This window comes from Episyrphus balteatus, chromosome 3 (assembly GCF_945859705.1).
Source record: "Episyrphus balteatus chromosome 3, idEpiBalt1.1, whole genome shotgun sequence".
Lineage (NCBI taxonomy): Eukaryota > Metazoa > Arthropoda > Insecta > Diptera > Syrphidae > Episyrphus > Episyrphus balteatus.
The window spans coordinates 117536748-117558566 of record NC_079136.1 but is presented as its reverse complement, the minus strand read 5'-3'; the positions used below and the strand labels follow the sequence as shown (position 1 = coordinate 117558566).

The window sequence follows — 21819 nt, the reverse complement described above, 5'->3', positions numbered from 1 at the left end:
GAAGTGTTTCTTTAAGTTAAGCTTATGAATACTAACTGTGGAAATCCTGAATTAAATGCTTCTCAGACCTGAGCTTAACAAATTTTTGTGCATTAGTGCCCGACTATGCATATCGCTTTAAGTTAAGTAGGTAGCAGCTGTACTTAAAAAAAAATTTAAATTAAAAAATCATATCTCGAAAACCCATCCATAAACACTTATTCAGATATGATTTACGAGTTTTATTTGCTTGTAAACATTGGGCTAAAATCTAAGATTTTGACCAAACGCTGTAAGGCTCTTACTAAAAAGCTACCAATTGATTTATTTTTTGTTACAGAGGAATGAAAAAATTCAGATAAATGAATGTATTGCAATTGCAACACAATAGGTTAAATTTTCAAATAACTCTTTTAAGAAGTTTCATTTCAAAATTTATAAAAATAACACAGCCACACAAAAAACCAACAAGTTTTTTTTCTTTTCGGTTTTTTTGGGTAACTAAATCCGAAGTCTATTTTGCACACTTTCTGAGGCTATGTAGAAAATCAGACATGATCGAGTAAAACGGACTTCGGATTCGGTTTCAACGCCAAAACACGTATGATTAACATAATCGCTCACCCGATTTTATTTTTTGTGTGGCTGTTTAATCCTCAAAACCAGGAAAGTTAAAGCTGAGACTCGACTCGTCTTTCTTCTACAATTATGTTATGTACCCATTTTAATTATTTAATTTATTGAAATGTTGTCAAGGTATCATAACCAGTAAGGTAGCGTAGCAAGTTACTTTTCGTCCATTAAATTTCATTTAATAATAACTTAAGTTTTCTCAATCCTATTCAAACCCATTCACTGTTACAATTGGCCTTATCTCGAATTCCATTTGTATATGAATTTTTCTACGATTTGAGAAAAAACAATCACAAAATCCGATCGTATAAACAATTTGTATGAAATTTTCCACTACGAACGGATTCCGTGATCGTTTTTTCGGGAATCGTTTGAAAATGTCCGATACGAACAGAATTCGTGATAAGGCCGAATATCTTTTTCATTCCTGTAGTGGAATCGGCTATTGTGATTTGTGATCGGTGATAGTCACAAGCTCCAAATTTGTACTTCGAAAATCATATTTCTCAGAGCAAATTGTTCTTTTGTAATTATCACCGATCACAAATCACAATAGCCGATTCCACCCCTGGTTTCCTGGTCTTCCGTACCTCAAAAAAAAATAAAAAAAAGGAAAAATTTCAATAATATTGCATTTTTATTTTATTTTTTTGCTTATAATCCCAAACTGGACCTACAAGGAATAACATTCTTTTTTTTAAGGAATCAACAAAATAATACAATGTAGACATGTAGAATTAGATAGTTTTTAAAATTTAAAATCCCTTTATGACTTAATAATTAATAAGAATAGTTTTACAAACACACATAAAACACATTATATAACATAATAAATTCTCTTCACAATAATTGATTTACCTAAAATTATTTAGGTTAAAGAAAAAAAAATTAAAAATGATTAATAAATAACAAGAATTAACAACGTATTAATAGGCTGAATGAAGAAAAAAAAGTATATAGAAACAACAAACACTTTGTTTTTTTAATATGGAATCTGGTTTTGATAGTACTGTATCATGTCGTAGGTTCGTGTCCTAAAGTTCTGATAGGAATTTCTTATAACAGCCAACATATGAGCAGCGGCTTCTCGATTATTTTTCGTTGCAACAAATCGCTGTTTGAGTAAATTAATCGTTTGACCACGGAAGCAAGGTAAACCAGTGTCGAGCATTAGAGATACCAATGATACAATGGCATCCTGATAAGGACGCACTGCTAGGAATGCCTGTACACATAATTCACAGAACCATTTAAAGGCGGGTGCCTCCATTTTACCACCCATTATCATAACCATTTCGTCGGTGAGCTTCATGTCAGGCTCGAATCCAATATTTCCACCAGGTGACGATTCAAACATGAATCCAAAATCGATGTGAATGATGTGTCCATCTTTGTCAATCATAATGTTACCGTTGTGACGATCTTTAATTTGCAAGAGGTAACCAATTAGAGAATAAGCGGCCATGGATTTGACAAAGTTCGCTCGAGCCGCTTGGAATTCTTTTGAACTCTCATCGCCATACTGATGAAGGAAATACTCGTACAGTCCTGAATCTGTCTGCCGACCAAGTTGATCACGTGATTTGGCATTTGGAACACATTCAATTACACCACACTGAAAAGGATCATTTTATATAAATCTATTATCTTGGAAGATTTTCAACTCACCCCTGGAGCTGTGGCCACAACTCTGTAAGGAAACAGAAATAAATCCAGTCCAACTTGCTGAAATATATTTTTGAAAATCGTAATAACTTGAAGAGCCAGCATATCCTGTCGCACATCATCTCCAACTTTGAAAATTGCAGCTTGCCATGACTCAACTCCCAGTGTGGCATGAGCATCTTCTTGAGAATTCTACAAAAAAAAAAAAAAATTATTTACTTTCTAAAAAACATATTCCACATTAAACCCACTGGATTATTGGAAACCTCCATCGCTCTAGTCTCGAGCTCATTGATACCACACCGATAGACTCTAAATCTTGCCAGATATGGAGCCTTTGCAGCACTCTGCATAGGTGTTCCACTGTTGTAATCAATATCCAGCACCATAGCTTCCGGATTCGATGGTAAATAGCATCCTGATTGCACCTTAATTCGACTTAAAGCAGCCAAACAGGCATTTTTTCGTTCGATTCCTTTGGGAAACGATCGTATCTCTCCCGACACTGCTGTAATCTTCCCAAAGAAATCAAATTCTCTCTCATAAAACCTCTTGGCCGAACCAGAAAATGATGCAATTATATTCTGACTTAGCAATTCCAATGCCTCATACAAATTAGGATCTTTGTGGAGTTGATCCTCATCCATAAACATATTTGTTTGCATATTCCAAATCAACTGATGTGCCACAATTTGGGATCTCTTTGAGATGTTTTTAATGAATTCAGTCACATAGCCCATTGTGTCATGTCGTAGGGCTTGGACCAATTGTGGAATGTATGGAAGCACTGATTCGGCTGGATAAGAGGACAGAGTTTTTACTGCATATTGAGCTGTTAAAGGATGGGATGGATATTGCCGGGAGAAATAGGAAAGAGCTTGAATAGGATTCACTGCTGACCAAGCTAGTACGTACACCAAATCTGGACTTTCTTGGAGGAGATTTTTTGTCGTCACAAGGTATTTCAGTGCTTCGGGTATATGAGCAACAGCAATTGGATCAGCACATACCAATCTAGTGACTTCATCTTCAATAGAATCCGAATTTTTGATCCTACAAGGAAGGAATACAGCCAGAGCTGGATTGTAGGACCACGCCAAACGGGTGTAGTCCCTCCAGACATTCATCTTATATGGCCTAGCTCGCCATTCGTTTATTTGCTCTTCTCCAGGTATTGCCAGATCTGGCAAACAGTTTGGATTATACCAAATAATCATGAATTCTAGTTCAACAGCTAAAAGTTCAAGAATCAAATTTCTCTTTTTCATGTAGTCCTTGTCATATGCATCCTTTTGATAAGGAAGTCGTTTTGATCGAGTTGATCTCTTCGAAAGAGTCGAAGTCGAATGAGGGATCGTATTGTACCAGCCACCTGTTCCTGACATCGATCTGGCCACATCACTTCCACTGATCAGGGATGCTGTTTCAGGATTCTGCTTCACTGAAAGCATCTGGTTGGAAGAAGTGGTGCCAATTATGCTGGCAACGTCGTTATCTCCAACTTCAGTGGTGATTAGATGTTTCTTTTCGCTCCTCATTGTTTGCCAGAACTTCAAGAGTATCTGAATATCATCTAATAACTGTTCTTTTGATTGATTTGGACAAGTTGGTGGACCACAGAAGTAGTCTAAAGCATTATTGTATATTCTCTCACGGAGGATATTTCTTGCTATTGACTTGGCAATGGTGTTCCCTTGCAGTAAGGACAATCCGCATTGAAGAAGCTTGAATCTACACCCAACTGTTGAAACCTGGCGATTCTGCTTGTTGTTCTTGGAAATTGGCAAACAGCGATTAAGGAGCATACAAAACATTTCTACTTTGTCTCGATTACAGTACTTTGCTGTGTCCACCATTTCCGATAGCAATTGCAACCAGATGAGATGAGGAGCTATTTGAATTGGCTTGGAAACTAACTTACAACCATCATATGCAGCCAGTGGATTAACTATCTGGACCTCATCGGAAAACAGTCCGAGTTTCTTTTCGAATGTTATCTGCCATGCACTCACCATATCTTGAATGAAGCAGAGTTCTAGATCTTGTCTGGCGGTGAGCACCCATTGCCAGCACTCGACAGCAGTCTCCATAGCGGACTCGGTAAAGAGTTCCACCTGAGATGTCGCTGGAAAATAAAAAGTCATTGATTTATTTCTAAAAAAATTTCTATAACTCTGAAATACTTACAAACAGCATGCAGTAATTTTCGATTAATACCGGAACAAAGAACCAAATAGGCTGTGGCTCTCCAGAGGGCTCCTCGATGTTTTGCGTCACTTTTCTCCTTACAAGCATCCCATACGTCTCTTACAAGACGATCAGCAATTCCAGCCTTATCCTTCTCATTCATAGCCGAGAGCATTCCCGAAATCTCTCCAGCATACTTAGCTCTGAGACATAGAACCGAAACGAATCTCGGAGTATCACTGTTCACACAATGTGGTCTCTTATTGATGGACGGAAGGGCATTGGGATATAATTTACTACTTGCAACAACAGAATCAAATGCCAGAGCCAGTCCACTATGATGAGCGAGGACAGGAGTGGGAATCTGATTGGGATACTCTTGGAGATGTGATCGTGTCGATCGAGGAGCCCACTTCATCGCCTCATTTACAATGCCTTGGCAACGATCGGCGAAATCTTTGAGTCGTCCTTCTCGTGCTGGTAGGGAATCCATAAGATGGAGTGTGTAAGGAGTTGAGACAACTCTCAGAGTTGGAGTTTCTTCATTGGGATCTAAAGTTAGTGAAAACGCCAAAAGTTGAAGTATGTCTAGCATGCACCAGAGAACTCGTCGATTCCAAAGCAAATGTGGAAACTTATCAACCAACTGTGACAGATACTGATCGGCTACGAGTTGAATTTGTTTATGAATGTGGTTGAAGTAAACGAGGAGGAGAGTAGCCTGGGATTCCAGGACCTTTTCGCGGACATCATCATGCGTGAAGAGAACATTGCGGAATTTTTCAAAAACCTGATCGGCAATGCTAGGAAAAAAAAACAAACTCTTAAAAAATTGAACAACTTTTCAAATTTATCTTACCATTTCACACATTGCCAAATCCCAGACTTGTCCTTTTGCAAAGCCGTATCGCACATGTAACTCAGAATTGGTTCCAAACTGGGTTCTTCTGCATTCTCGACTCTTAATGTCTCCAGCCAATACACACTCAATAAGAATGTGCACTGAGCAAATGTCAACTTGTTGATACATGCTGTAACCTCAGCTGGAGGATGATCCAATAAAAGAAGAATTTGACTTCTCAATTCATTCAAACTGACCGAATCACTTTTTATCGCTGTGGTATAATTCAATTCCCTCATATCGGACTTATGTGCTGTCTGGGATATGAGAAGAGGCGATTTAGCAGCAATTTGTTGCACTCCTTGATACCAATCTGCTGGCCAAAGTCGTGAATTGGTAAATCCCATGACAACACAGTAAACCCAAAAGTCTTTGAACAATTTGTGTAGACGCATTTTTGGATTCTTAATTGGAGGTAGTCGCCGTACTAAGACTGCAATTACTGGTATCAACATTCCTAGATTACCAGCACTTGAACTGGCTTTCTGTGCACCCGGAGTATTGTCATAGGAACGTTCACCTTCCAAACCAATTTGAACAAAAAGTTCAAGGAGTTTTCCTAAAAGCTCCAACATCTCTGCATCACCTTGAATATTGGCAGCGATATTTCCCAAAGCATTAACAACTGCATCTGAGACATTGCAGAATTGTTTGCGATGATCTGGATTAGAGGTGTATGCTAATGAGGCGGCTTGAACTGTTACTCTGGAGAACATTTTCATTATTTCATCAAAGACATGTGGTTCACATTGAGAGATTATCATACAGCCAAGTTGATCGACAATGAGAACATTCTGTTCTGAGGGAACTTTGCAGAATCGTTGAATGAAGAATTGTAGGATATTTTGTGTTGTCTTAGAGGTGTCTTTTAGTGCAACAGCGACATGGCCCAACATTACTATGATATTCAAACTGACAAGACTTGATTCTCTGAAAAAGAAAAATAGTTTTTATGAAGGATTTTTAACTATATTTTTTAAAGGGAAATGGTTAAAAAGAAAGTTAACTATTCGTAAAAATTCAAAAACACCAGCATTGAGTTGACCTCAGAAATGGAACAAAAAAAAAAAATATGAAGATAGAAATTGCTCAAATGAAAAATGGAAATTTAATGGAAACTTGATTGAAGTTGTTAAAGAGTTTAAATACTTAGGAGTTATCTTCACTTCACTTCTTCAAACTTAAGAAACACTTCAGTGAGAAACTCAACAAAGCGAAAATAGCGATAAACCTCACATGGAAAAAATGTTTGACGAACAAATACTTGGTTCACAGTAGCAAATACAAAATATTGGAATCAGTTGAAGAATCTACTGAGGAAGCAAATATTATGAGATGATTGAAAAACTACAGCGCGTCTACTTTAAACGAGCGTTCTATTTACCGGCCAACACACCGAACTATCTAATAATGCTAGAAACGGAAATTTCCCTCTTTTTATGAAAACACTTAAACTGCAGGTGGATAACATAATTAGAACCTTAAGTTTGGCAGACTATCGTTCACAAAAAATGACAGCTCTTAAGACTATTAATTCAAAGAGTGGATTGTACCGCGAATGGCTTGATTTCGGAAAAAATTGTGGAATTTGGTCTGCAATATTGCAGACCTTTCAAAATCAAAAAAGGACATATCAGCTAGTTTCTAAGATGGATGAAGCAGCTAGAAATAAGTTCAATTTTCAATTTATTCAAAAATAATTGGGTACATAGTACAGTAAGACAAAGTCTTTAAAATTACAAATGCTTGCTGATTGGAATATTATTAAAAATGAATTAGAGCAATAGCTAGTTAAATAATTAAATAAAAATAAATTTATTAGGTACATGTAACATTACAATATTTTGTTTGTTGCTTCTAAGTTGAATCGGACAAATGTTTGAATAATATGCTTTTGACGACGTTAAAGCTATCGTTGTGTATATATAGATTGTTTGATTTGATGTGGCAAGGACTTATAAACATTAATGGTGTGACAGAGGAAGAGACGACTGGTAGTTAAAAGAGAAGTTTTGGTAAAATGATATTAAATGTGCGCCGAGACCTGGCGAACGTTAGATAATTATACAGATAATTTGGAGTGCAATACTTTATTACATTTATACAAGAGACTCCGGTCACAGAATAGTAACAATTTTTTGAAATTAGATATATGATCATATCTTCTTAGAACGTATTATTGAGTTGGTTGCTACAGTCAATTTTCTAAAATCATTTAAGTCAAGTTCTCCAAAGACTTCACATCCATATGTGAATAATGGTATAAGGGAAGAACTACATGGGTGTAACTGTAACTATTTATATCTTACGATCTACTGCCAGCTAAATCACAATTTGGAGCAGATGGACTACTTTCGTGATGAGCTAAGTGGCAGAGAAATACATATCTATGAGGGTCATACTGCGAGGTGAAATTCTAGATATGAACTATGTACCACACAGAGCAGACCTTCCAGTCATCTGCATGGTGGCAATGGTGCAGTGGATGTAGTGCTTGACTGCTAACCTGGAGGTGTGGGTTTGAGCCCTACCTCAGGTAGCATTCTTTTCTTTATCCCCCAGCTTGGAAGCAACCCGTGGGATTATATGAGATAAAATAATCATCTTATTCTCAATTCACTGTACCAACAAAAAATTCTTTCCTATCTTTCTATTCCTAGTGCAGTGCAGTATGCATTTAAAAGACCTAAGGTCTTAAAGGCATATAGTTAAAAATTATTATTATTACATGCAATTTAATCACATGAATGTTTCTAAACTGGTATACATTTTTGTACGATTGCTTTGAAATACCAAAATAGAATCTTCCAATGACTATTTTGATGAAACGCCTTATTTTTATTTTTATGTGGTAACTGTTAAAAAAAATTGCTATAATTTAAAGAAAAATAAAAAAAAAATAATATTGTAAAAGTTACATAATAGTCAATTCGGCAGACTGCAGATAGTCATGTAATAATTTGGTTTTATTTTATAATGTTATGTTAATCTTGTCAATTCTGAATAAAATCAATTCTAATCTAAAATCTAAACTTAAAATGAAACAATAAAAAACCAGGAGGCTTGTATTCGAAAATCCGGCGAAATCCACTGGCGGACTAGTTTGAAGCAGATAAGTGGGAGAGTTATAATTAACTTGACATCAAGGAATAACACCGCCGAATTAAAAAAAAGAAGGTTGCATTTGATACCCAGAAAACTTGAATTGTTCATTTAGCAAGGAAAATTTTGGCAACAAGCCTCCAAATAAGTGTACAATCTAAAAAGCCCACTAACAATTAAAACATTCTAAGGACATAGTTAATTGCTGGAATAAGTTACTTTTTTTTAAAATGAGTGCAAATATTCGCTTTTTAAATATATTTTTAACTATTAATTAATTCTCATTAAAATCTAAATTACTTACGATTCATGTTTCTCAGCTGTAAAAAGTCGATTTGATACATTCGCCACCAAAGCCGGCACACAATATTGATCCAAACTATGTGCCGATCTCAAAGCGATACTCAAATTCTCAATTGCTGCATCTCTCAATGCTTCAAAAGCAGCTTGTCCAGATTTCGTTAGACCACCTTTGGCTCCACTACCAAATACATCAATTGCTCTCAATTCACTGCTACTCTGAACAGTAATCTTAAAGGGAGTAACTTCTTTGTTATCTTTCTTTTGAAGTTGATGTGCATTCTGAATAGTCGAAAAAACATGAAGTTTGGCCAAAATTGGACTTGGATCAACTAAGAAATCTCTCAAATACGATATCGATGTTCCAGCTATGTTGGGGAATTTCTGAGCAAGCTTTCCAAGTCCTTCAAGGCACACCATCAGCAGAGGCATGTGATCCATAACGATTTTGTGACTCAAAATCGAATTCAGCTTCTGGGATAGTCGGCCACAAAGCTTATCGGCTTCTGTGATTAGATCAAAAAAGAAAAGACAGAAATCAGTAAAGGTAATCAAAAGTTTTGCAACATAAAACAAAAACAAATCTCAAACTTAGGATTTGGGACGAGAGGTGGGAAGGATACAGAACAAAAATCTCAAAAAATGTAAACAAAGTCAAACGCAAAGGAACAAAAAGTAACAAAATGAATAGAACAAAAAATATAAAAACAGGGGAAAACCCGTTTTAACCTTTGGTGAGTAAATAATTTAAACCATTCTGCAAAGAAGGAACATTGTACTCTTCGTCGACTGTGAAAGATCTAGAAAATTTAGCTTCCAGAAGATACAACTAGCTAAGTCAACCCAAACTAACCTGTTTCATCACGAATTGCCCAGACGAGCAAATCAACACAAGCTGCATTTGCCATTACGTTTACTTTGTATTTGTTCACCACCGGAATGCCTCCATTGTCTTCCTTCTTTTCTTTCTCATGATCCTGTTGTTTATTTTGGAGTTCAGTTTGTCCATTGAGAAACAAGCGTTTGACGAATTCCTGAACATCTTTTGTAAATGGAGTCGGCAAATCATTCTGATTCTGAAGGAGTTCTCTCAGCAGAGTCACCATCACCAGGTTAAGAGTCTCCGAGAAGCTCTTATAACAGTATCCTCTGATCTGATGCAAAGCAAATATATCTGCGGCCTGCTCATCGAGGTGTTCCAAATTCTCTTTGGTCAAAAGTTTCTTTGACATCGCAAAAATTGTCTGCAAATGTTGAATTGGGAAAACCATCGGATTGTGGTTACCATTTGACTGTTTTGTGGGAGAGTCACAAACTCTCATGTTAGGAAATTGATTGAAACTGGAACCGCATTTGTTGAAGAAATGTGTCCTCGGGTCGTACGGCACCGAAAAGTACGTCTGGAAGGTTGGTTTCTTAACTGTGCTCGAGTGGCAAAGCGAAGTCACATGACGGGCTAAGCGAGAATCAGTAGAATCCTGACTTAAACTGCCAGACATTGACCGGGGAATGATCGAACGAAAGTGACTGAAACTTCCGAGTCGTTCATTTGAACTGAATATAGCCGTTTCTTTGCTCTTTACCACTGGCATCTCTTCGAGTGGAAATATTCGACACAAAAGTGGAGGGTCAGAGGCAGCATAACGGCCCATTGACCTGGCCAGTCCAAAAAGCAACGGAACTGTTGCCTTGCAAAGAATAATGGGCGGAGGAGCATTGCTACCTTCTTTGCTTGATTTTATGATGTTTGTCAATGCAGACAGTGTCTCTACTTGATTGATTATGATTTCATCTCGAAGATCTGGACACTTGGAGGCAATATCAGACAGTAGTGTATTCAAACAAAAACTGAACTTTTCCGCAGATGGAATTCCTAAAAAAGAAAACACGTTAATTCCATCACAACAACAAGACATACAAACAAAAAAAAAGCACGAGTACGATAACTTAGGCGACAAGAATTAATAACGGTTTTTTGTAGAAGAGTTCAATACAGTCATTTAGCTATGGGAGGGGGGTCTATCTCCCCCTGTTTAGGCGGGAGGGGAAAAAAAATTGTTAAAAAACAACGGCAACACTTACAGTTATGAATGATACCTTTTTAAAAAGCCGGAACTGTACACTCAATTCCTATTTCGAAATCAAGTTATTTCCATCAATTGTTTTTGAAATAATCGATTTCAAAGTCAAAATTTGTAAAAAAAAAAGTTGAAAAAACACATTGAATATTATTTTTATCAGGACTGTGACTTTAAATATGAAATTAATCGATGAAATAAACTGCCTCAATGGGTGCGTTCACGTACGCACAGATACCTTATCCAAGATACCTAAGTATCCGATACGTTTGTGAATAAGAAAATTACCATTTTATCAGATTTTCATTTTCTTAGCTATTCGCCAATATTAACAGCATTTTAGCTTAAAAGTATCATTCCTGCCCCGCTTCGCAAGTTATCAGGATTTAAACTCCTTTTTTGGGTCCTCTGTCACGCTCGGACAACCTCGTTGCTTCGCTAATGCCATTTGAGATTGGTCCTAAGAATCTTTTTTTTTTTTAAATACTTAAAAAGAAACAAAAATGGTAAAGGATTGAAGTTCAAGGCGTATCAAAGTGAGAAGGGATCAACCACCTGCTTGGACACACTATAGGATTTGGGGTGGTACAAAGTTTCTTTTGGATTCGAAAAAAACTTTTAAATTTTGAACAAAATTTGCCTACACCCAAACTCGCATCCACCCCAAATCTTTTAATAGTGAGCCCATGTAGGGGGTTTGCAAGGGGGCATACTGCTTGCAAGCATTATGTTTATGAAACACTGGTCTGCAAGGAAATTCTCCTTTTAATGAAACTATACTTTTCTTAAGGATTTTTGTGTGCTGAATTCGAAGTCAAAATTGGCCTAGCACGTCACGTTTTTAGGATATTCCCGTTTGAAAATCTCGAAAACCCATTTTTTTTAGGTGTTTTCGAAGCAGTATTTTGGCGTAATGTAAACTTTTTCAACTAAACTAGTCAAGGTTTATAAAAGAACTTATTTTTACTTGCTCAATAAAGCAAGTAAAAATATGGACGCGTCGGTGCGTCCATCTGTACAAGTAGCTACAGCCTAAACGGGTTAACGGATTTTCTTGAAATTTGGTATAAGTGTTTTTTTCGTAATTTCCAAGGTTTTTTTTTGTTTTTTAATATTTCGCTTAGAACGTATAGCTCCTATACAAAATTTTCAAGTTATGTAATTTTCTCGAAAACGGCTCTTACGATTTTGATTAAATTTAACACACGTAATGCTGTACAAAGTTTTAACAAAACTGCGTTTTTTCTAAAAATACGGATAATTGAAGAAACGGTATTTCTGTTAAATCTTTAATAAGTTATTGCATTTTTCTCGAAAACAGCTCTAATGATTTTGATTATTTTTGATTCAAAGCAGTTTTTCTCAAAAAAGTCAAATAACAAAACAAAAATTATATTTGCCAAAAATTCGGTCTCCATGTCGGCTTTTCCCTTACATAAACCAAATTTCTTAAAAATGTATATAGAGGCAGCCCTTATAATCTACAAGTAGTCTAACATAAAAGTGCTTTAAACTGCAAAAGCAAGTACGTGCGACATCAGTCGTGCATTTTATTTTCTTTCAAATTCAGTTTCAATCTCCTCAATAATATCTCTTTTCATATTCGAGATATCTTAATTTAAGTATAAGAAAGTTAATCAGGTTTGGCATATCTTACCATAAAGAAACTGATCATTAAAAATTCATAATTTCTTTCTCCCAAGAACAAAAGTATACGTTTTTAATAGATTTTATTATGCTGATTTTGAATCCGAATTAAAAAAAATTTGATCAGCTCATGGTTTTGAGATATAATAGTTTTTTTTGAGATTTTTTAACCAAAAACTTGATTTTGTGATTCTCTACCGTGTATATCTCAAAATCCTGACGTGCTTGATTCTTTTTGACTTCGCATTCGAACTCAGCACATCAAAAACCATAGCAAAAGTATACTTTTGTTTCTAGGAGAGACAAATTTTAAGATTTAGAAGGCAATGTATCGAATGGTTTATCACAGATAAGATATTTCTAAATAGAAAAATATTATATAAGATTATATAACACGTATAGATTGTTTTAATGTATTTAATTAGTTTTCATTACATATTTGACTTTTTATATATAACGGGCGTTGAGATTTTGCATTTTCCTAAATTAAGGTGTTTTTGTTCATGTGGGATTTACTAAAAACTGCAGAATTTCAATATTTTTGCTGTTTTTGTCAATTAGTTTCTTAAATGTGTGTAAACTCTAATTAATAAATAAATAATTTGGTGTCATATGATAGATCATGTTATGAGAAATAAGTCCTCCAAATTTGAGCTCAATACGAATATTAGTTTAATTTTTGTACTAGGTCAACCGAATCTAAAAGGGTTATTTTCTACAAACTACTTATATTTTTCAAAAATCATTTAAAAAAAAAAATAGTACGGGCTAGAATTTTTCTGAAACTAGATTTGGATTCAGGAAAGTCAAATTTTTCATAATTTCAAAAAATTATTTGAAGGAGAAAAAAAGATACATTTTGCAGACCAGTGAAACACGAAAACAGCTAATACAAATCTGATAAAAAGGTAGTTTTTTTTTATTTTCAATTTTCTCAAAAACCAGAAGGCATACATAGAAGCATAATGGTTTTCGGAATTTGATTTGACTTTGAAGTTGATTATTTGGAGAGCAATTATTTGAAATAATTTGATTTAAAAATTAGAATGAAGTGTACAATTGTGGCTTTTGAAAAAGTATCATTCATACATAACTGCAAGTGTTGCTGTTGTTTTTTAATATTTTTTTTTTTTCATTTTTCGTCATATTTTAGAAAATTTCCCCTCCCGCCTAAACGGGGGGAGATAGACCCCCTTCCCTTTCTGATACTATAAAAATGATAGTATTGAACTCCTCTTCAAAATGCCGTTATCAATTCTTTTCGCCTAGTTTATCGTACTCTCGCCCAAAACAAACTCTTCAAAAATTGACGTCATGGTAATGAACTTACGATCGATTTTTGTCGACTTTGAGTCATCAATCCAAACGGCCTTGGGCAGGCATTTGGCAAGTCTGAGTAAATAGGGAACAATTTGTTCTTCATGCTGGCATTTACTCTCGAGAAAATATAATCCCAAAGCAAGGACAGCATCTTGGGCCTTGGCATCTAAACAGAAGACACCGACAGCATTTTCTTGTGGACAATAACGATAGAGGGATTGTACCTTCAAAAGATATAGATGAAAAAAAAAGATTACACACGATTGAGTAGGTGGTTTTTTTTTGCATACCTTTTCCCAAGGTGTTGGATCGATTTTAGCCAAAACTCTTGCGAGACTATGGCACATCGATTGAAAGGAAAAATAATCTGCTCGTGCAGACATTTTCCAGAGGAATTTTTATGATTTTTTAGATAATTTTTCACACAAATTCGATTTATTGGATTTTTATTTGGACTTGGCAAAAAAGTGACATATTTTTTTTTTCAGGTGACTTTTGACGTTTTGTTTTGACATAATGCGGGAGGGAGAAAATATGATGTTTTAAAAGTGAGAGGAAAGATAAATGGGGAATGTTTAGAAAAAGTTGGATTTAAAAATAAAATAATTTTTAAAATTGTTTAAAAACTTGTATAAAGGCTTGGCCACACCGGAGGGTATGCGGTAGCGGTACGGGTAGAGGTAACGGTACTTGTATGAAAAAAATTCCAAACTGACATATCAACGTTCAGATGTGGAATTTTTTTCATACAAATATCGTTACCGCTACCCGTACCTCTACCGCATACCCTCCGGTGTGGCCAAGCCTTAAAAAGATGATATCATTTATATCTTTTGTAAGAGCATTTTGATCTATAGTAAATATATTTACATATTTATTGCAAACAAAAAAATTCAGGTACATGGTACATGATATAATATTGTACTAGAATTCGACTTTTTCAAATAAAAATGGCGTCCAACAAAAGTGCTGAATTCAATTTCCTGCTACGTAAGTGGTGCCAAAAATAGATTTTCAATAGATCACAAAATGGCTTTTTTGTTTACTGTTTTGTGGAACCATTTGATTATTTTAGTCGCTGAGTGACGAGTCACGCATTCTGTTTAATTGGGAAAGAGCTGAACATAATGCGTCGCTCATCGATCAGCGACTAAAATGATAGCTGTTAAGAAATTCGTTTTCCAAAATCGCCGAAGAATGAGTGCAGAATTCAGTCGCGCGACACGGGCTGTCAAATAACATATACAAAAATGCATTTAAAAAATTATTTTTCTTTCACTTTTTTTTTATTGTATTCCTTTTTTTAAAAAAAATATTTCCACTGATCCACTTGAGAAAAATAAATAAAATAAGAAACAGTTAACAAAAAGCAAATTGTAAAAAAAAACTATAAACTTCAAACTTGTCGCGCGACGAAGTTGAAAAAATTTCAACTGTACAGCGAATATTGCTGGTCGACGAGCGACTCTCCATTCTGTTGCCGATTAGCGACTTCCATACAAATTTCACATTTTTGATTGCTGTCATTTTAGTTGCTGAGCGACGCATTTTCTATTCAGCTCTTGGGGCCAGTTCTACAAACGTGAGTGAGCCTCGGTTCAAGAATTGAACTCTAGGATTTAGGTATAACTACAACCCCGACTAACAAATTTGCTTCTATAAAGCTTTACAGGTGTTAATGTAGCTCCTGTAAAGCTTTATAGAAGGGATATTGTTTGTTGGGACGGCCACTTTTTGCAAAAAGTCAAAAAGTGAAAATATTCAAACTCATTTTGTGACAGTTTTTCCGACTACAAAATTAAAAATAATAGCCGGTTTTTATCATCCCACTTGATCCATATAGATCATTAATTAACACGTATTACAACAACTACATGAGATCTTGCTTTTCACGAATCGTGAACCTAATGAAAAGCAAGATCACTATTCGTGATCCTGATGAAATTAAGATCTCATTTAGTTGTTGTAATACGAGTTAAATAATGATCTATATGGATTAAGTAGGATCATAAAAAACGGCTAATGATGCAGAATGCTTATTTTTTGGTTTCAAAAACATTTTTTGTAGTTTTTTCAAAAAAAAAAAAAAAAAATAGCCGTAGAAAGAAATAAAAATTTTTTCTTTTGTAAATTTCCCACTTTTTCAATTTTTAGGGGCCAGTTGTACAAACGTGGTTCAGCCTCGGATCAGGAATTTAACCCACCGATTGGGCGGATTAGCTGCGGGTCAACTTCTGTTCAACCATGGATGTGGCTATTTTTTATATATGTGGACCTTGCACCAGTGCTAAACCGGAACCTTACCACCGATTTCAGAAGATAAAAGTTGCTGAACCACGGATTAAATATTTGTACCGGCCCTAGGTCATTGTAGTTATGGCTTAACTACAACGGCCACTTTTTGCAAAAACTCAAAAAGTGAACATTTTCAAACTCATTTTGTGACAATTGTTCCGTCCACAAAAAATTAATAATAATTTTGCAGAACGCTAATTTTTTGGTTTAAAAAAACAATTTTTGTGTTTTTGTCTAAAAACAAATTGAGCTATTTTAAATTGAACCTTTTTCACTTTTTACGTTTGTAGTTATGGCTTTAAAGCAAAAACAAAATAAATTTAATTTCGTTTAAACGAAATTTTGTATGGAAAATTTAGTTTCGCTTCAGCTGCGTACTAGCCTTTAACTACAAGTGCCGGGCTACACGGTGGTTTTTCAATCACCTAACGAGTCCGGTTGTTGGCAAGGAGGGGTGAGGATTTTCCTCTTTTTAACGTTTGTTCCTAGAAAATGTTATTTGCAACGTGGTGGGCACAACATACTGTGTAGCCGAGTCCCTATGACCTAAAAAGTAAAAAAGTGGGAAATTTATTCCTAGCACCCATGTGATTTTGAAAAAAAAAACTAAAAAATTGTTTTTTGGGCTCGGAAAACTGTAACAAAATGATTTTGAAAATTTTCACTTTTTACTTTTTGCAAAAAGTGCTCGTTGTAGCCCTCTATTCCTTTGGAAGGTGGCAAAGTACTACTAGTAGTTTACTAGCGATTTTCAATGGAACGCACTTTCCACGAATTCAATACAAATCGTATCTACTCGGGAAGAAGAGCATGATTAGATGATAGTACTAGATTAACCAAAACATCTACTAGTAGTAAATTTTCACCTCCAATGGAACAGGCATAGAGGAAGGAATACCTAGAGAGCCGACTCGTACCCCCCTTACCTAAAACACCCGCAAATTTAATTTCAGATAATCTGTCTTATTTTTCTCTTGTTTTCCTATCTGTGAATACGTGTGAAAAGTACAATTCGTTTAATACCTTCCTTTCACCAGTAGATGTCCTCACAAATTTTGAATTTAAACATGATTTTGGTTTGTACATGAACTTGAATAGCTCAAATAGCTCACTCCAGACACCCACCTTTCAATAAATATGTACAGAAATAAAAAAAAAAGGTTCGTGTTTTGAATTTATTATATTATTTTTTTATGAATTTATTTCCTACTGAGCACTTAAATTGTTTTTAATTGTTTTGAGCTCAACTCCACAGTTGAATGTGTTGGTGCCATTTAAAATGCACGGGAAAACTACCACATTATAAGCACTGTGGAGTTTTTCCTCTCATTGCAGCTTGTAGGGTGGAAGAGAAAAACCAACCGAAGTCGCGTCTCTAGGTATTCCTTCCTCTATGGGAACAGGGCTGTTATAATGCCCTTTAAAAGAAAAATAACATCAGAAAATAAGTTTTAAAAGAAAAACAAAGAAATAAAATTTCGTGCAAGATTCTGTTGTGCCTCGCAGTTCGAATTTCAAATCAAATTCTACTTTCCTATACAATAGCCCCGTTCCATTGGAGGTGGTAGTTTACTCATGAGTAGATCTAGTACTAGAACTAACACATCGATCTTCTACTCGAGGAGATAGGAATGTGTAGTTGTTGTACTAGATTTCTACTCACGAGTAAGCTACCATCTCCAATGGAACAGGGATAATTTAACATTCGAAATGAGAGTTATCGAAAACCACTTCCAAAGGAACGTGAGTAGTATTTTTTCTGTTGAACTCTGTTAAATTTTTACTGACTGAACTAGAAGTTTTACGAAACACGGCAATTTTTTTCGTTAGTGTAGTCCACTCTGAGTTTTGTTAGTTTTTCATTCGAAAAACTATCAAAAACAAAATCTGTAGATAAAAAAAAAAACAAGCAAAATTTTTTTCCACCCAACTGTCTCTTATTACAAAAAAAAAATACACCTAGATCAAATACAAATCCGCCATTTTTATTCAGCACAAATTGTCAAAAACAAAAAATAATCTACTCCAAAAAAAACTCTACTACAATCATCATGTTTGACACGAGCTGAAAATTCATGTATTTTTACTTCCTTTCCTTCTCTGTTTTTACTCCAAGATGGGTGAGTGCTTGTTTTTTCAATTTCATCCAAACTAAATCTATCAGCATCGTTATAAAATTAAATGAAATTCAACTCAAATATATAACAAAATGATACAAAATTAATATATCTTTTAATTTGTGAAATTATTTTTAAAAGTTTTTCATAATTTCTATATTAAAAATGTAAAAGTAAAACTTGGTTTGTGGTTACAAAAGATTTCTCAGTGAAAGTTTTTTTTTTTTCTACTTCAACTTGATGAATGATAGATTTTTTGTTTGAAATACTAAATTGTGATCATGTGAATAAAAGTCTCGTTTTGTGATTTAATTCAGGTATAAGTCGTGATAGCGCTCATAAGCGAAGGGCCACTGGTGGCAAACGCAAGTCCCTCCGCAAGAAGAGGAAGTTCGAGTTAGGACGTCCAGCAGCAAACACTAAAGTAAGTTTACCATAAAACAAGTATTCTCTAAAATATAATAATAGTATTAATTCTCCTGATGATTCTGCGTGTCAACTGTACACATTTTTGATGATAGAAAAGCATTATGTTCGGACCACTGATTGACCACTTAATCCTTCAAATCCTAGAATATTCATGTTTCCAGTTTGTTAATTCCATATTCTTTAAACTCTTATTGTAGCTCGGTGGTTCACGTATCCATCAAGTCCGCACCCGTGGCGGTAATGTCAAATACCGTGCTCTCCGTTTGGATACCGGCAATTTCTCGTGGGCCTCCGAAGGTGTTGCCCGCAAGACCCGTATCATCGATGTCGTGTACAATGCCTCCAACAACGAGTTGGTGCGTACCAGTACGCTGGTAAAGAATGCCATCATCGTGATCGATGCCACTCCATTCAGACAGTGGTACGAATCCCATTACATCCTGCCTTTGGGACGCAAGCGTGACCCCAAACACGCTAGCAAAGACGATGAGAACGATGTTCTCAACAAGAAGCGCAGCGATCGTGTGATGAAGAAATACTTGGATCGCCAAAAGCACGCCAAGGTTGAGCAAGCTTTGGAAGATCAATTTATTTCTGGACGTATTCTTGGTAAGCAAACACAAATTTCTTTTATTACATTTTTAAACTTTTCCTTTTTCAAATGATGTTAAATTCAAGACTTGACCATCAAATTATAGAATCAAGTTCGTTCTGAGCGAGATTCTAGCCTGATGGAGATGATTTTTTATCTTGTCATAGTTACTCTGATGTTATTTCTTAAATTTTCTTTTTAAAATCTTTAAACTTTGTTGGACTCTTTTTCTCATGATTTTTTCTATTTTATTCAACAGCTTGTGTATCATCCCGCCCAGGACAATGCGGTCGTGCTGATGGTTACATTCTTGAAGGCAAAGAACTTGAATTTTACCTTAAGAAGATTAAGAAATAAAAAGGAAGCGCTATGCAAACATAGTTTTATATGAAATTGAGCGTTTTTTTATTAATTAATTAAAGACATGAAAAAAAGATGAGTAACAAAGAAAAAAATAAAAAAAAGATTTGTTACGCTGAAAAAAATTAACTTCATGGTTTTTTGGTTTGCTTTTTTCTTTTTTGGAAATTTAAATTGTCTTGTGGACTTGAGTGTCACGAGTGTTTATGGAGTTCAATGTTAATTGATTCAAATTTCAAGAAGCTAGCAGATTCCCGCCATTTCTTTTTTCTAGTTTTTAGTTTCTATTTTGAGGAATTTAAGGTTTCATGATTAAACTATTTGAATGCGATTAAGGTATCTCAGGCAAAAAATGGCCATTGTGAATGAAGAAAAGTTCTTTAACTTGGATAACTTTAAACTTGCATTTTTCTGGACATATTCTAGGTAAGCAAATTTCAATTCTTTACATTTTTTTTTTGTATTCATTTTTTACTCAAAATGATGTTGAACTCAAGAATCGAACATCAACTTTATAGAGTCGAGTTCGTTTTGAACTAGGCTCTAGCCTGATGGAAATGTATAATCTTGTCATAGTTACTCTGATGTTAAATTAAATAAGTTCTCTTCATTTGAGTTTATTTTTTTTTAAATGTCTGACAAAGTTTTTAATAGATTTTCTTTTATATTTTTACAGTGAGTATCTATTTTACCTTGTTATCATCGTGAATTTGAGATTTAAAGTACCAACAATGGTTCAAATTCAAGATAGTTAAGCAACACGCTTTGATTGTGAATCCATTATGGACGTCTATAAGCCCGATTCTGAATGAGATCAGAGAAAATATGGTTTTGAAAGAATGGAAGAATGGAGTCCAGATTATTGTTTTAATTTCAAGAATTACAAAAGTTTTTTTTTGTTAAGAAACGGAAACGGGTATTTTTGGTTTGAAGTAACTTCTTCGTGAGATTTCCCATTTAAAAACGAAATGAAAATGTACCTATGTATGTTTTAGTTAAACTATTTTAGGCATAGAAAAAATATATAAATAAATAAATAAAAGTTTATTTCACTTGAAATAACAAAACAAAGCTCCATGTTTTTTGATTTTGCATTTTGGTTTGCCGCTTATTGAATAAGAAGATTTCGATGTTGTTTAAGACGTTTTATTGCAACAATACAAGCCGTGACTCCGAAAATGTATTATGTTTATGAGTCACGAAAAGTAATGCAAAAGAAAAAGGACGAGCAACAAGAAAAATCGTACAGTTCTATTCAGATCCGGTGCATTATTTAAGTCAAATTGGATTTGAATGGCATAACGTATTTTGTAATTTTGAAGAAAAAATGCTTAAATTTTTATATTTTATATCCGTTTAAACTCTAGTACATATAAATCAGATAATAGAAAAGGACCGTTGATCTCTGTACAAAACACTCTTGCTCTTGATGAGAAAGAAATTTGTTCGGTGGTCTTTTTAAATGTGTCTCAAGCTATTAACAAAGTATAACATGAAGCATGAAGGCATCGAATTCACATTAAAACAAGTTCTGCCTGATAGACTACAATTATATCTAGAGAGAAGATTTTTTTTGTGTAACGTAAATGATTATTCCAGACTTAAAGGAAATAGTGGGTTAGGTATTAAAAGTTTCTAGGTTCCATTTTATGCTTTTTGTTACGCGATGTACCTACCTCAAACAGAAAACACAATTTTAACTGCTTTTGCTGACGATATACATGTAGGAAAATGAATAAATGAACAAATCGCATAATAAATTGCGATTCGCTTGGAATTTTACCAGGCATTACTTAAATACGAGTAGTTGAGATGGAAAGGGTGTTCAAAACACAGTGTGTGGTGCAATTTACTCAAGCCACTTTGTCGGGACATATGTATGTACATTTTCAAAGAAAAAGTTCGGACTGAGGGACTTTATTTTAATTTTTCCAATTAGAAATTGTAAGGAAAGAAAACTCCTTTCAACTACATATATGTGCTTTCAAAAGGATGAGTTAATTTCACTCATAACCAGGGGTTTTATGGCAGAAAAGAAACAGAAATTTGCCAATTTAAAATTTTTTCGTTTCGCTGGCTCCAGATATCTAGTTCCTCCTTCAACTTTTTAGGCCCTCATTAAAACTATTTTGATAAGATAATGCATAGCTAAAATCAAAGAAACCCTTATGTTTTCTTAACGTAACGACTAGATTAAGTGGACCAAACGCAAGA

The 21819-nt window shown here is 34.7% G+C and overlaps 2 protein-coding genes across 3 annotated transcripts; one reads left to right on the top strand and one right to left on the bottom strand.

The window, feature by feature from the left end:
* Nucleotides 1–1585: 1585 nt before the first annotated feature.
* Nucleotides 1586–14317, bottom strand: LOC129913869 (phosphatidylinositol 4-kinase alpha). Of its 2 annotated transcripts, XM_055992814.1 has the most exons (10): nucleotides 14103–14317; nucleotides 13823–14036; nucleotides 9621–10640; nucleotides 9497–9556; nucleotides 8772–9273; nucleotides 5324–6295; nucleotides 4465–5267; nucleotides 2529–4402; nucleotides 2281–2469; nucleotides 1586–2227 (listed from the first exon to the last, which is right to left on the bottom strand). In XM_055992814.1, the coding sequence occupies exons 1-10, from the start codon at nucleotides 14193–14195 to the stop codon at nucleotides 1595–1597; spliced, it is 6360 nt and encodes a 2119-aa protein (XP_055848789.1). In that variant the 5' UTR covers nucleotides 14196–14317; the 3' UTR covers nucleotides 1586–1594. The 2 variants fall into 2 exon arrangements, with proteins under 2 accessions (XP_055848789.1, XP_055848790.1); XM_055992815.1 differs by lacking the exon at nucleotides 9497–9556.
* A 3817-nt stretch (nucleotides 14318–18134) lies between these two features.
* Nucleotides 18135–19638, top strand: LOC129915880 (40S ribosomal protein S8). The gene is made up of 4 exons (XM_055995577.1): nucleotides 18135–18227; nucleotides 18542–18648; nucleotides 18851–19262; nucleotides 19505–19638. The coding sequence occupies exons 1-4, from the start codon at nucleotides 18224–18226 to the stop codon at nucleotides 19600–19602; spliced, it is 621 nt and encodes a 206-aa protein (XP_055851552.1). The 5' UTR covers nucleotides 18135–18223; the 3' UTR covers nucleotides 19603–19638.
* Nucleotides 19639–21819: the final 2181 nt, after the last annotated feature.

Bases quoted from the DNA above. Each gene is read 5' to 3' on its own strand.
- LOC129913869 (XM_055992814.1), bottom strand. From the start codon at position 14,195: ATGTCTGCACGAGCAGATTATTTTTCCTTTCAATCGATGTGCCATAGT. The intron at 9,274-9,496 runs GTTAAAACGGGT...ATCTAATCACAG, and splicing joins AAATTATTTACTCACCAAAG to AAGCCGATAAGCTTTGTGGC. The intron at 2,228-2,280 runs GTGAGTTGAAAA...GATCCTTTTCAG, and splicing joins TTGTGGCCACAGCTCCAGGG to TGTGGTGTAATTGAATGTGT.
- LOC129915880 (XM_055995577.1), top strand. The intron at 18,649-18,850 runs GTAAGTTTACCA...CTCTTATTGTAG, and splicing joins GTCCAGCAGCAAACACTAAA to CTCGGTGGTTCACGTATCCA. The intron at 19,263-19,504 runs GTAAGCAAACAC...TTTATTCAACAG, and splicing joins TATTTCTGGACGTATTCTTG to CTTGTGTATCATCCCGCCCA.